The sequence below is a fragment of the Pinus tabuliformis genome, chromosome 5_1 (assembly GCF_031772625.1).
Source record: "Pinus tabuliformis cultivar Carrire ecotype Pingquan chromosome 5_1, CPIR1, whole genome shotgun sequence".
Lineage (NCBI taxonomy): Eukaryota > Viridiplantae > Streptophyta > Pinopsida > Pinales > Pinaceae > Pinus > Pinus tabuliformis.
In genome coordinates this window covers 990,131,226-990,147,206 of record NC_142305.1, presented here as the reverse complement: position 1 = coordinate 990,147,206, position 15,981 = coordinate 990,131,226, and the positions used below count along the sequence as shown (strand labels likewise).

Below are 15,981 nucleotides of genomic sequence, written 5' to 3'. Positions count from 1 at the left end.
ATTCACAGAAAATTGAACCTCAATGGGATGGTGTTGTAGAGAGGAACAATAGGATAATCATCAAGATGACAAGTAACAAGGTTATGGGTAAGAACCTGAAATGACATTTTGGCTGAAGCAGTGCATGCCTTATTTTATTTATTAAAAAAAGGTCTAACATAAGTAGTCAGAATTTAGAGTTTGTACACAATGATCTGTGTAGTTCTATGAGAATGCGATCATGGGGAGGTTCAAAGTATTTTGTTATTGCACGTTTATTGGTAAATTTTATTGGAAAAGTTGAGTGTAATTTCTGAAGAACAAATTAGTGGTAATTCAAATATAGTTGAAACATAAAGTCAAAACAAGATCACAAATCCAAAGGCTTCTACAGGTACTATAAATCTCGTGGCATTCACAGCAATCGAACCTCATTGGGATGGTGTTGTAGAGAGGAACACTAGGATAATCATCAAGATGACAAGTAACAAGGTTATGGGTAAGAACCTGAAATGATATTTGGGCTGAAGCAGTGCATGCCTTTTTTTATTTATTAAAAAAATAGTCTAACATAAGTAGTCAGAATTTAGAAACATCATACATTTTTTTTCCAAGGAAATATCCAGGTAGATCCACCTGAATGGATCACTTCCCGTTGGCTTATTAGCAGAACCTAACCCCGAGGGCATTGAGGAGAATTGACCCCATGACCTCCTATTAGCGAGGTGCTTTAGCAATGAGAACTCGTCCAATTGAGCTAACCTTTGAGGCTTGAAACATCGTACATGAAAGCATGGTCTAGCAGAAAACCACATGTGGGTCATCTCAACAGTGTTGTAGTATTTCTAAAGATTCAAACACCAAATGCCACAATAACTACCTCGAAGCTGTGTTGATACCTGAAATTCAAGAAGTATGCAGTGGTCAACTTCATGAGAAGATATGGATTTGGTGACTACTTTGAATTTAGAGGGTTTGTGATGCAGGTGCATAGATTGAGCTCAAGATGTGAGAGTTTGGACAAGAGCTTACCAATGTGATGGGATGGTCACATGGTAATGCTGGGAGGAATTTTTAAATGTTTTGTAAGAAATTGTAAATATTTACATTAGGAAGTGAGTTTGATTTTTAGAATAAGTTGGAGAAGTTATTTTCTAATGTAAATATAATTTTTTAGTTTCCTTTATTTTGTGGAGAAGGGGAAACGATTCACCCTTTGTGACTCTTGGTTGTCATGATTGGTTTCTTTTGGGAAACATAAGAAAAGAGTGTTTGGAGAGGAGAAGAAGCTCCTGAGAGAGGAGAAGAGAGAGGGAGAGGAGAGGAACTCGTTGTTCCTTTGGGCAACTACAGTCTTGGAGTTTTGTTTATGCTTGTACCTTTAATATGTGTGAACGAAAGGTATTTCTTTGTGTGAGTGGCGTAAATGAACGAAGATTTTGGACTATAAGTTGTGTGTTTGCTAAATGGTTGAGATTGAATCGAATCCCTGTGTTTAAACCAAATTGGTTTATGCTTATGAGTTGTTACTGCAATTTGTATTCTTGTTCTTGATAAATGGTCAGTTCATGAAAACTTGTGGCTTGTTGTTCCGATTTACATAAAAGGAAAAAAATCTGAATATTGTGGCCTCAACCTTTGTGTTGTTCTAGGACTGTAGTTGCCCAGAGGAACAACGAGTTCCTCTCTTCTCTCCCTCTCTCTTCTCCTCTCTCGGGAGTTCACGATTCTTTATTATTTTGTTTCAAAACCTTGTGGGGGGGTGTTCATTATGTTCTGGCGTAGTGGTTGCGTGGTATTTACAACGACTAAGTGTTGTTACAGAGGCAGAGTACCTTGTTTGGAACTTAGAAAATAAAAAATGCCTCTTTTCGATTGGCCAATTTGTTATGGTATTGCAAACATAATGGAGAAAGGCACATGAAATCATTTATTGTGTCAAGGATCCACTCAAGGTCATGGAGAATCGATTAAGAACATGACCGAGGTGTTTCACCTTCTTGAAATCCGTAATATAGTTTTTAAGGGATGTTACAAAATCATTTCGTAGCGACTGCATAGAAAATTTTCCCAAGACTGTGTTCGAATTTTAAGTTTCTGCTTGGACAACCATCATATTGCCCAATTTAGAGGACAAAATTGGTATTAAGATTGCTAAGTGGAAAGGAGAATCCCTTTTTCAACAACAAAGAGAAAGGCGTGGGTATTTTATATTGTTTGACGCTGAATATGTTAAAGAACCGAATCCATTGTTGTATGGATGGAGTAGATTTGGGTATATTGGTGTTGACTTGTGAGCCTGGGATTTTCTTGAATTTGATGTAAATACAGAGTTGCGTGAGGAGTTACCCTGAGGTATTGGCAGCCGGGAAAACCCCTCCTACATCAAGTGGTATCAGAGCCACGTAAAGCTAAAAGCTTTACAACTCTTAGAGAAAGATACAAGAAGCTCTTGGAGGAAATCGAGTTTACAACAGATTGAGGTAAATCTTTGTTTTCAAATTAAATTGAATTGAGGTTCGCTGATTGTGAGGTGCTGTGCAGACATAGTGGAGGATGTCTACCTTGAAGTAGAACATATTGACTTAGGAAGCAATCAAGAGGAAGAATGGTGCCGATTTAAAGAACAGGAAGGTCCACAACAATAAAGGGAAGATAGTAGTAAGAAGAATTCTACAGTAGCAGTTGTGTGTTCAAGTGAAGATTGAACAGGAGGTAATGGTCTTTTGTTTTCAGTTAATTGTGGATTAATTTCTGATTACAAGTAGCAGTGATGAATGTTTGCAGTTGAGGATGATGGCAAGGAACCTTGTAGTAGAAAGTGAGGAAGAACAACAAAGTTCTCATGAAGAAGGTGCGTAAACTGTATGCAGAAGCCAAAAGAGTAGAGAGTGCTTATATGAAGATTCTAGAGGAAAGAGTCAACAAAAATACCAGGAGAAGACTAGGCATGGAAGAGATTAGTATGGTATTTACAAACAGGTTGATGGAGTCAGCTTGTTGTAGTGGCTTGTTTGTAGCTCACCGTGAGCAGGGAGAAGCTCATGGAAGAAGGAGATTTGTGACTATTGAGAGTCATAGTAAAGGTTCAAAGAGAAGCCATAATAGATCAAGTCAGGACAAACTTGATAGAGAAGTAGCTGAAATTAAATTACAGCTAGAGATGATGAGAGGACTGCTACAAAAAGATGAGGAAGACCAGGGTTATAGATGGACTCTTCAGAAGAAAGTAAAATGGAATTTGTTGCAGGTGAAGCTGAGATAAAGATCAAATGCTCAGTTGATGGAGAAACTCAAGGAGTTTGAACAAAAGATAAATGCTCAATTGGAGGAAAAGCTCAAAGGAGTTGAGCTGCAGAAAAGGACAATTGTTGAAGAAGAAGTTCTTTGTGAACTTAAACAAGGAGTAAACCTTGAAGAGAGAGAGAATGATAATGCTGAAAGGAGACTAGCTGAAAGTCTCATGGGCCATTTGGAAACTGAAGACCAGCATGAAGAAAATGTTGATGAGAGACTAGTTGAGAGTCTCACAAGCTGTGTGGACAATCAACATATGATGGCCGAGGTGTTAATGGAGGATACATGCCATGATGATTTTGATTTTAACAATTGGTGTATGAATGCAAGAGTTGTTTTAGATGAAGGACAGAGCATTGATTTTGTTCTGTGCAAAGAGGAGAAACAATCACTAAGTGTTGTTATACAGGTTGGAAGGAAGATAGAGGATAGTCAAGATGAAGACTATGTGCCATGGGAAAATGCAACCATGGAAGAACAACCTAAGGGTGATGAACACGTGTGTGGATTAGTGTTATTCGAAATGGACTAGAACTGGTCGGTCTGGCTGTTTTTGGCCCAGAACTAGTCCGAATCGTAATAGCGTGAACCAGCCGATTCAGGACTGGTTTTGTGCAGTTTGACCTATGCAGACTAACATAAAAAGTTTGCCTTTTCTTATTTTTTGATTTTTTTAGTTCGCTGAACCACTTCTAATTCTCCCATAGTCTAGCCTAATATTCAAGCCTATGGCCCTAGTATTGCTATGCAATTCATGGTAATGTTAAATTCTTAAAGTAAAAGTGACATTCTCCTTTATCTTTCATTTTCATCCTTTTACTTAAATTTTTAACATTACCATGAAATGACCAAGGTTGTTTGAGAGTGGTTCCAACCTCATTGGATTTCATATGGAGAAACTAGAATTTTAGATTTCACTCAAAATCCAGCAGAGTTAATAGCTTTTTTAGGATTTTGGGATTGGGGGGATTGCAACGTTTCCATTGGATTTTGTCATGTACAAGGGTATGGAACTAGTATATAATCAAGAGCACCAAGCTCTCTATCTATTTTGATGTTAGTGGCATTGGTTGTCGAACTCCTCTATCATGACTCTACTAAAAATGTACCCATCACTCAAAAAAATCTTGACATGACATGCTACGTTTTTTCTATCTTATTTTAATGCCTAAATGGTAATATTGATGACGAAGGCCCCAATATAAGCAATGATTTTGATGATATGTAGGCATTTGTCGTAGCATGATTTTTTTTGGATGCTAGAGGCCATCTAGAGCCTATTTGTTGATGTATTTTCGGTTTAGATATGGATTACATTTGATGCTATTTTGGTTATGTTTACCCTTACATGCTATGTAAATGAGAACTTTTGCATATTTGTGTATAAATGGTTTGGATTCATATGGATGCACATGAATATATATGTTTTACTTTAAAATATGAATATTTGATGTCTTTTTGGTAAACTCGGTTTTTTACTAGTTTCCGTCCTGTTCCAACCGGTTCACGGTCCACAAGGTTTTTCAGTTTGATCACCGGTTTGGTTCTGATAACATTGGTGTGGATATTAATGAGGATGCTGTTAAAGTGGATGAAGCAGATGAAGATTTGATGGGTAGCTTGGAAACTTTGGTGTTGCATGAGGGAAGGATACTTGGAGAAAGTGAGAAAGAGACAGTGTACATTTGTACACCGAAACAAGGATTTATCCTTGGAGAGGATGATAGTGATGAAGAAGATGCTGATGAGGGTTTCATTGGGAGTCTCATAGATTATTTGGAGAATGAGGATCAACATGAAGAAATGATGCCAAGAGCATCAAATGAGGGCTACAAGGCCTTGTGATTTTGAAACTGACAATTTGGGTGTGAATGCAAGTTTAGTAAAGAATGGTGGACAATCTTTGGAGATTGTTACAAAGATGAAGAAGAATGGACAAAATTTGAATTCTGTTATAAATGGAGAAGTTGAAGAAATGCCTGCGCAAAGTATTGAAGCTAAACATGATTAGAAATTGGAGATGAGGAAGGACAAGTAGAACCTGATTTTTGTTCTAGAGAAAGACGAAGTGCTTGTAAGGTGTGAAGCTGAACTACAGTTGTTGGAGAAGTTGCTGGAAGAGGATACAAATGGAGAAGAGCATTTATACATGTCTAATAACATAGATATGTATACTGCACCCGAAGAAATTGAGGTAGAATGTGATGAACAATTTCCTTGTGTCAATACAAATTTTGAAATTGAATTTTTAGAAAAGTGGTTAGCAAGAAATATAGAAGATGGCAGCCATAGAAATTCTGCAGATTTGGATGAGAAGAAGGACGAGATGCAACAGTTAGAGGACAACAACAATATGTTTCAGCAAGGAGACAATGATATCTTTGCTAAAGGGAAGCAGGAGGAAAGACATACAAGTGTCTTAAACAACTATGGAGGAATGAAAGACAAATTTTCCATGAAGGAAACACAACAACTAGTAGAGGGTAGCAAAGATCAACCCCAACAGAGATACAACATCTTCAAGGAAGATCGAGGAATGGAGGACTTAGCTTCAACCACCAGGATGTTAGTAAGGGATAACAATGATAAAGTTCAACAAGGAAGCAGTGATTTGAGCCAGCCCAAGGATAAGTTGGACATTGAGATTGAAGAAGTAAGGAAGCTGATGTTGAAGAAGCCTCAACAGAAGAGGTATGCAGGGCAGAGGAGAATAAAGGACAACATGCTCTAGATGGTAGAACAAGTTTTCATCAGCAAAGAAGGGGGAAGACTACAACAAGGGAAGATAGTAGAGCAATGACATGACAAAGAGGAGGACCAACTACAACATAATGCTTGGGATCAAGGATTCACTTTATCATAACATGGTCAGGAGACCATGAATCTTTTCATCTTGGGAGTCTGATGCAGGTGCATAGATCAAGCACAAGATGTGAGAGTCTGGACAAGAGCTTACCAATGTGATGGGATGGTCACGTGGTAATGTTGGGAGGAATTTTTAAACGTTTTGTAAGAAATTGCAAATATTTATATTAGGAAGTAAATTTTTGACTTTTAGAATAAGTTGTAGAAATTATTTTCTTATGTAATTATAGTTTTTCAGTTTCCCTTATTTTTTGGAGAAGGGGAAACGATTCAACCTTTGTGACTCTTGGTTGTCATGATAGGTTTCTTTTGGGAAACATAAGAAAACAATGTTTGGAGAGGAGAAGAGGAGAAGAAGCTCCCGAGAGAGGAGAAGAGAGAGGGAGAGAAGAGAGGAACTCATTGTTCGTCTGGGCAACTACAGTCCTGAAGTTTTGCAGATGCCCGTACTTTCAATCTGTGTGAATGGAAGGTATTTCTCTGTGTGAGTGGCTTAAAGGAACAAAGATTTTGGACTGTAAGTTGTGTGTTTGATAAATGGCTGAGATTGAATCGAATCCCTGTGTTTAAACCAAATTGGTTTTTGCTTATGAGCTGTTGTTACTACAATTTGAATTCCTGTGCATTGATAAATGGTCAGTTTATGAAAACTTGTAGCTTGCTGTTCCAATTTACATAAAATAAAAAATCTGAGTATTTTGGCCTCAGCCGTTGTGTGGTTGTTCACGATTCTTTTGTATTTTGTTTTAAACCCCGTGGGGGAGTGTTCATTGTGTTTCGGCGTAGTGGTTGTGTGGTATTTACAGCGACTAAGTGCTTTTACAGAGACAGTACCCTGTTTGGAATTCAGAAAATAAAAAATGCCTCTTTTAGATTGGCCAATTTGTTATGGTATGAAATCATTTGCTGCGTGAAGGATCCACTCAAGGCCGTGGAGAACCAATTAGGAACAAGGCAGAGTCGTTTGACCTTCCTGAAATCCGCAATACAATTTTTTTAAGGGGCACTACAAAATCATTTTGCAGCACTTACAGGATTTAGCGACTGTGCAATTTTTTTTCCCAAGACCCCGTGTTCGATTTTTAAGTCTCTGCTTGGCCAACCAATTTAGAGGACAAAATTGGTATTAAGATTGCTAAGTGGAAAGGAGAATCCCCTTTTCAACAACAAAGAGAAAGGTGTGGGTATTTTATATTCTTTGGCGTTGAATATGTTAAAGAGCCGAATCTATTGTCATATGGATGTAGTAGATTTGGGTATATTGGCGCCGACCTGTGAGGCTGAAATTTTCTTGAATTTGATGTAAATACAAAGCTCTGTGTGGAGTTAGCCTGGGCTATTGGCAGCCGGGAAAACCCTGCCTGCATCAGCCTGTTTCATCTAAGGATGCACATTGAAAAGAGGAATGGGACAATGCAATGTAGGGAAATACAATGGCATGCCATCTAGAGAAAGGGAACATGGGAACTTATGGAACTCCCTAAAGGTGACTGTAAAATTGGTCGCAAGTGGGTCTACAAGACGAACTATAAGGAAGATGGCTTAGTAGACAACCATAAAGCAAGGTCAGTGGAAAAGGCTTTGCACAAAAAAAGGCTTTGATTTTGTATAAACCATTGCACTTGGGGCCAAAATGAACACGGCTAGATTGGAATTGTCCATGGCAATTCAGTTGAAAGTTCAAATGGTTCAATCATTTGATGGATATCAAAAGTGCGTTTATAAATGGAGATATGGAAGAGGAATTGTATGTGCGTGGTGGAGCAGCTCCAAGGCTATATGAAAAAGGGGAAAAACACTTAATGTGTAAAGCTGAAAAAGGCACATGGCGTAGGATGGTTGTTGGTGACATGAACCTTTATCAGACTTGATTTCCTCCTCTCTATGGTGTCAATCAAAGTGTGGCCCGACTCACAAAGATGCAGTCTTGTCTGGACCAATCATATTGAGATCTATCACCATTTTATCAGGGGACATGTGCAAAACAAATAAGTTTCAGTGGTACAAAACTGAAGATCCATTGAGATCTATCACCATTTTATCAGTGGTTTACTGCAGAACTGCCTCAAAGCTGCATTGGTGCATGTAAGTCAAGAAGTACACAATAATCAGCTTCACAAGAAGAAATATAGATTTGCTGACAAGTAGTTTGAATTCAGATGAGCCTGTTTCATCTGAAGATGCACATTGAAAAGAGGAATAGGGCAAAGCAATGTTGATGGGATATGATATCATATAAAGAAACAGAACGTGGGAATTTATAGAACTCTCTAATGGGGAAAGTGCAATTTTTTGCAAGTGGGTCTACAAGATGAATTATAAAGAAGATGGTTTAGTAGACAAGCACAAAGCAAGGTTAGTAGGAATGGCTTTGCACAAAAGAAAGCCACTGATTGTGAAGAAACCTTTGCACTTGGGGCCAAAATGAGCACAATCAGATTGACATTATCCATGGCAACTCAGCTGAAAGTTCAATTAGTTCATTCATTAGATGGATATCAAAAATGCCTTTCGAAATGGAGAAATGGAAGAGAAGTGTTTGTGCATGGTGCAGCATTCCCAAGGCTATGTGAAAAGGTGGAAAACTCTTAATGTGTAAAAGCTGAAAAAGGCACATGGCTTAGGATGGTTTTTGGTGACATAAACCTTCAACAGAGTCGTTTTCCTCCCCTATTTTGTGTTAGTCGAAGTGTGGCTCAACTCAAAAAGAGCTTGTATGGACCAGGCATATTGAGATCCACCGCCATTTTATCTGGTAGTATGTGCAAAACAAAGATGTTTTAGACTTTAGTGGTATGGAACTGAAGATCCATTGAGATCTATCCCCATTTTATCAGTGGTACACTGCAGAACTGAAGATAAACTTGGATATATCTTCATGGAAGTGTTGACCAAGGAGAAATTTTAAAAGTTTAGGGAAATGCTTGCTGTAAAAGATAATAAAATTGTCATTGGGGGTTGATTAAATCTATGCAATGGCCATTTTGTTTAGGCATACTTTTTTTCCAAAAATAGGGAAAAGTGAAGTTCAGTAGCGAACAACAATTTTATAGGTAACGAAACCAATCTGGGTTGGTCTAGTTCTGGCTGGAGTATAATTCTTAGCCTCAGATGTCCAGTTTATAGTCAAATTTTGTACTATGAATCTCTGTTTCGTATGTAAGTTGAAATTAAATGTGCTGAGTATGAAAATTATGTCTCGTCTTGTGCATATGTCCTCTGCAAAACTGACATTTAGAACCATGAGCTTGCTGAAGAAGCTTGATATCCATATATGCAGTTGGAGATATGACTAAGCCCGGTTACTCATCCCTGCTAAGAATCATTCCAGAGTGCTAGAGAAATTAGCTTCCTACATGAAAAATCAATGCATACTATATCAACAGGGGAGATTTTCGGAGCTTTTTCTCTCCTTTTATTAAAGAAATGAACTGCATTAACATTGGAAAATCTTGATTTAGGGGTTATTAAGCCACAAGTGTTTCTTGTTTATTGATAAAAACTAAATATGATTTTTGGCTGAAGCCATTCATTCTGAACTGTATTTTGAATCTTGCTACAGGTATCGGCCCATACATCAGCTGGAAAAACTGTTGTTGCTTTATATGCCATTGCCATGTCATTACGAGATAAGCAACGGGTTATTTACACTTCTCCAATCAAGGCACTTAGCAATCAGAAATTTAGGGAATTTAGTGAGGAGTTCTCAGATGTTGGACTGATGACTGGTGATGTCACAATTGCACCAAATGCATCTTGCTTGGTATGGTATTTTGTGTTTGTAGTTGCATACAGTGCAGATTGGGTACATATTGCTATTTGTCATGCATAAAATTAGTATTGCAATTGGCCATGATAACAGAGCTCTATTGATGAATGGTTTGTATTTCAGGTGATGACAACTGAAATTTTACGGAGCATGCAATACAAGGGTTCTGAGGTTATGCGAGAAGTTGCTTGGATAATCTTTGATGAAGTACATTACATGCGTGATAGAGAAAGGGGTGTGGTCTGGGAAGAGAGCATTGTAATGGCTCCCAAAAATTCTCGATTTGTATTTCTCTCTGCAACTGTGCCAAATGCAAAAGAGTTTGCTGATTGGGTTGCAAAGGTCCACTCCATTCTTTCATCAAATATTTGTTTCTTCCTTTATATGCATAAAGATTTTCTGGGTTGTGTGCGTGTGTGTGTGAATTGTATGCATGCTCTAGTACCTATGCATCTTGTTTGAGATTGTCGAGACTCGAGAGACACTGAAATATACTTAAGAGTTTTTATTTAATCTGCATTACTTTTGTTGCATATGTAAAATACTAAAATCCATTAAATGGTATAGTACATAGCTACATTCATGTGTCGGAATTGTTTCAAAGACTTGCCATCATTTGATACGGTGCATTATGCTTATTGCTGGTTTCATTGTGTAATTGAAGAAATATAAGTTCATGTAAAATAAAATGTCTTTGCATCTGGTTGTTTTGCAACTGCAGGTACACCAACAGCCTTGTCACATTATTTATACAGATTATCGGCCAACACCCTTACAGCACTATCTCTTCCCCTCTGGGGGAGATGGCTTGTTCATGGTGGTAGATGAGAAAGGCACTTTTCGGGAAGACAGTTTCCAGAAAGCAGTGAATGCTCTTGGAGCTGCTTCTGATAATGGAAACAAAAGAAATGGGAAGTGGAAAAAGGGACTACATGCGGGAAAATCTGGTGAAGAAAGTGACATTTTCAAGATTGCTAAAATGATAATGCAACGGCAGTATGATCCGGTTATTGTTTTCAGTTTCAGCAAGAGAGATTGTGAAATTCTTGCTATGCAGGTACGATAGTTTATTGTTTTGATTGTTTCTATATCTATAAAAAGAAGAAAAGTGTGGGAAAGAAGCATTCTTATTTTATGTAAAGATAGCTACCTGGTTAATGTCCTTAGAAATTCAGCTTGATGCTTCTATAAAAACTTTGTGGTATTTTGACAGTCTAGATGTTCCAACTGACCAATCTCCAAATATGATTGACAAATTCTTTCATAAAAATCTGGGATCTAAAAATATTAGCATCCGTTGCATATGCTGTAGAGTTCTATTTAGTATTTACTGAGTATGTCAGCTGGCTAATTGCATGTCATGCAAATGTGAAAGATTTGCAAATAGATGTAGAAAATTCATACGATGTCTTCTGGTTATTTTGATCACTATTTATGCATCAACCATGTTTAAATGCTATCTATCATCTTCCCATCCCATGCTATACAAAAGGCTTATTATTGCAATCTTGAATTTGTATATTCATAGTAAATGGAATAGTGGTTTCTGAAATTGATCCATTTGTCATGATTAAAGGGAAATCAACTTTATCTTGTGGATTCTTGCCCACTTATTTATATTTTTTGAAATATTGGTAAAATATCTCTGCATCCGCTTATGATGCTGATGTTGAGCTAGGGCCTTATGCCTCTTAGGGTTTTTTTGTTTTTTTATTTATTTATTTATTTATTTTTTTTAATTTTTTATATTTGTATTTTGGGCTGTGGTTCACCGACACCCTGGTCAATGGGTGGCGCTATGTCCACGCAAAAATCTGGGTTGATCGACCCCGAAGGGAATCTAGCCCTGCAGCCCACTAGCAATGCCTAACCCCAAGGGCTTAAGGGAGAATGGACCCTGTGACCTCCCGATGGTGAGGCACTGATTTTGACCAACTAAGCTAACCATTGGGGCTATGCCTCTTACGGTTTTACTCTTTGGCTTTACCTATATATTGCTACTCTCTCCATGAGGATCCACTCCAGGTTGCACATCGTTGTACACTAGTAGACTAGCAGAGAGTCCAACAGACAGGTCAATTCAAGACTGCCCAAAGGCAGGGCACCCCCACCACCTAGCAAAGCCAGGCTTCCATCTGGTATTTTTTCTCCATGGCCTTGGATACTAGGAGAGCAGGGATACATTGTTACTGCAATCCTGGAGGATCATACAGCAAGGCCCCCTAAGCCCTGCCACACACTGGAGGACATCATTCACTAGCGCATCAGTGATTTCAGAGTCATTGATGAGTTGGAGAGTGAGACTTGGTCTCCACACTTGTCCTCGACAGCTGGCATGGACATTTTTTGAGATCATTTCCTCTCGTTCAACACCGGTCTCAGCATTGAGTGCCCTCTTCATTTAGTACTCTAGCTTCTTCACATCTTTTTATATAACTGTACTGCATTTGTTATGATTTTTCATTGGCATTGCTAGCTTAATTAGCTAAGTGTTAAAATTGGAAACTAGGGCCAAATTCCACTTTAGACCGCTCTTTGAAGGAGATAATCATTGCATTGAACTCCTCTTTTCGAGAGGACCAAAATCGACCTAAAGATCACTAAATTTGGGCAAGGAGAAATGTGTTTTTGAATTAAAGCTCCCACGTAAATTCTTAGGGTCATGAAGCCCAAACAACATGTCTCTTGACCCTCAACAATTTATATAAATAGAGGTGGTCTCAAACATCTTTAGACATCATCCTTGAGCATATTAGGAGCACGCGTTAGGAGGAGATAATCTCTGTTTGGCTGCAAATTAGAGGTAGACCCAACTAAGGAAGAAGGGGGCCGTTGGATCACTTCTTGGACACTGTTTGGAGGCCGAGATGATCAGATGCAAAGGCTTCGGTTGATGGAGTAGTTCTGGGCTGTTTTGAGATGAGTTGTGGCCTATCTTCCACAAGTCTGAAGGTCGCAGAAGGATTGGTGTTTTTCCATGGATCCGAGCTTGAAATAAGGCATCTTCAAGAGGGTCGAGACCCTAGTTTTGGGAGCAAAACATCCAGGTTTGTTGTGGAGATAAGGCCGCACCAGTTGGGCAGTCTAGAGGCAAGTTATGTGTGTTTTCTGTGCATGTTTGTGTGGGTTTTGTCTCTGTTCTAAGGCCGCAGGTAGGAGCTGTACATACAACAGCAAGGCAGAGGTTGTTTGATGGACGAAGGCTTAGTTTAGAGCCTCCTCTCTGAGCTGCAATCACTAAAAGGAGGCCGCAATCCTTACTATAGGTAACAATCATGTGGAGGGGCTATTTGAGTGGCCCAAGAGGGGTAGGTAGGCTCCTCTACCCTAGCCGCAGTCACTCCAAGGAGCAGCGCAGTGAACAGAGGTGTTTTCCCTTGGTTAGAAGTTCAGTTATCTTTTCTGTAGCAAGCAGATTGTTGTAGGGTGCCTTGTGTAGCATTCCAAGGCCTATAACAGTGTTGAGAAAGGGCTTGAAGGACAACGAAGGGTGACAGGTATTTGGGCAAGGGAACACAGAGATTGGAGCAGTTGAAAGGAGGTGTTTTGGAGCTGTTAAGTGAGACAGTGGTGGACTGAATGTAACCCTAACCAGATCAGGCTTCTACAATAGTATGTCATTAGCTTTGCATTTCTGGGCCATCTATTTATCTAACGACAGTGGTATTGGATCTCCAAATTGACAAGTCAATTTTGACTTTGAATTCATGAATTCCCTGGCTTGGCTTGTCTTCTTCATTTATCAGTTTTTTTCTTTCTTCAGTTACTGTCAATGTGATAATGATGTATGTGATTGCTAATGGAAAAGAAATGGATTGATACATGGGCTAATGTGGAACATTGAAGTAACTATCCTAAGCAAAGAACATGTTAACCAAAACTTAACAGTGTTTAGTAGATGATAATGAACTTAGAGTTTCTGATTCTAGCATGTATCGAGGAGTTGCTATTTATTGTAGCTTAAGTCACTAGTTTTATGTTTTAGTCCCATTGACCTCCTTTTGTGGTCATTTGTTGGGCACTTACGAAATTATCTTGTCTTATAATATCTCATTTCTCATCAGTTATATATTTCTCTTTTTTGTTTATTAACTTTTTAACATCTAGGAGTGTTCTAGACACTCCCATGATCAATTGATCACTGATTGTACTCTTTAGTCTCTTTGACCATTTTCTTTGTCATTTATTGTAAAATTACCTTTAACTTATCTATTTCCTTCAATTCTTCTAGATTGTGTCTAGTACATACTACTCCCAAACAATGTTGCACAAAACGTCCCATGGATCTAATCCGGGATCTGCGGTTCAGAAATTTGGAACCGCGGATCAGGCCAGAAATCGCAGTTCCTAGAATTTCGGAACCATGTTGGCCCGATTCACAGTTTTGGATTTCTGAACCGCGGATCCGGCGTCGGATTTGCGGTGGATTGGGCATGGATCTGTAAGGATACCAGGTGGATCTGATGCCCGATGGGCGGTTCTGCGCGACTGACCCAAAAAAACATTTTTTATTTTATTTTATTTTTTGTCTAACTTGAGTTGGGGGTGGGTTTAGGTTGAGTTAGGGAAATGATAGATGGGGATAAAGCTCATTTCCCCCTCTCATTTCCTCACTCTTGTATTTTTGGAGAGCTTGGAGAAGAGAGGAGAAAGAGAGGAGAAGAGAGGCTTGAGGAGAGCTTGGAGGAGTGAAGGAGGAGGAGCTAGGAGCAGTGAAGGAGGAGGAGCTTGGAGGAGTAAAGAAGGGCTTCCATCTACAAGAGCTAAAGAGGTAAGTGCAAACCCCAAACTCCCTCATTTTTCTGTCATTGTTGTTTGTATTTTTTCTCCTCCCTCTCCTACTCTTTCCCATTCTTTCTTCTTGCTCATTTCATTGCAGGTTGTCCATCTATATTCATATTCCAAAATGGTGTTCTTTTGGCTTCTATGTATCATTCCACTTTTGATTTTCATGATGGCAAGGGGGAGTAGGAATATGAGTAACCCAATGTAGGATGAAGAGAACACTGAAATGCTAGAGGAGAAAGTTGCGTTGACACCCTTGTGGAATTATGTGACCAAACTTGAAGGGGGAAAAGGTGGTGGAAGCTACTAGTTTTTGTGCCCTAGAAAACCATATAGTGGTTCATATACCTGTGTGAGGAGGCATCTTTGTGGGGTGTTGGACATTGATGACAAAAAGGGTGCTGTGGGGATAAAAACTTGCCCAAAGGTTTCAGCTGAACAAAGAAGAAAATACATCCAAATAGAGGAGACTACACAACAAAAGACGAGAAACAAGAAACTCATTCTGAATCAAGTGCAACCTCTAGATTTGGTAGCTCATCTCCTCATGGTACTTCTGCAACCTCTGGAAGTAGAAGAACAATAGGGGATTTCCTAAATGTTGCTGGGAGTGATGATGTGGATGGAAAGATAGTCCGGTTTCTTTGTGCTTGCGGTGTACCATTCAATATGCTTCTCTCTCCCTATTGGCATGATATGGTTAAGGCCATCAATGAAGCCCCTGTTGAAAATAGCAACAAGAAATGCTAAAAATAGAAATGCTAAAAATAGCACTGCTATAAATAGCAGTTCAACCAGTGTTGAACATAGCAACAAGGAATGAAAAATGGAAGTGCTAAAAATAGCATTCTATAAATAGCATTTCGGGATACCTTCCTATTTTAGTCAGTCCCTAAACTAAAATAGTGAAGTAAAATTCGAATTTGATCTTAGCAGCTGTTTGTAAAATAATTAATTAATTCATCTTGAGTTAATTAGTTAAGGAAAATCAAACATGAAGTCTATGTGGGGACATGTAACAGTTTCTCCATTAATTGAGGAATTTATCCATCAGTTAAAGAGATAAGGATGACTTGTAATTAGTTGGCTCAGTTAACTGAGTCAAGTCCAGTTAGATTAATTCAAATAGTTTCTTGAATTAATGTAAATTCAATTAGTTAATGCTTGCATGCATGTAACCACTGCACTTCAAATAACTGAGTATTCTCTCATAAATAACTCATGCATGTCAATTCAGACAGAGACCTAGTTGAGATCAGATGGAGGGACAGTGTACTATCAGTTGC

General features: G+C 38.7%; 1 protein-coding gene across 3 annotated transcripts in view; it reads left to right on the top strand.

Annotated features, from left to right (window-relative positions):
* Positions 1-15,981, top strand: part of MTR4 (RNA helicase, ATP-dependent, SK12/DOB1 protein) — a 330,317-nt gene that overhangs the window by 52,949 nt on the left and 261,387 nt on the right. For all 3 annotated transcript variants that reach the window (XR_016260991.1, XR_016260990.1, XM_089433314.1), the window contains exons 2-4: positions 9,704-9,904; positions 10,034-10,252; positions 10,632-10,967. Coding sequence is in view for 1 of the 3 variants with exons in the window: in XM_089433314.1 (XP_089289440.1) it covers positions 9,704-9,904; positions 10,034-10,252; positions 10,632-10,967 (756 nt within the window). In the remaining 2 variants the exon portion in view is untranslated. The remainder of the gene's footprint in view (positions 1-9,703; positions 9,905-10,033; positions 10,253-10,631; positions 10,968-15,981) is intronic.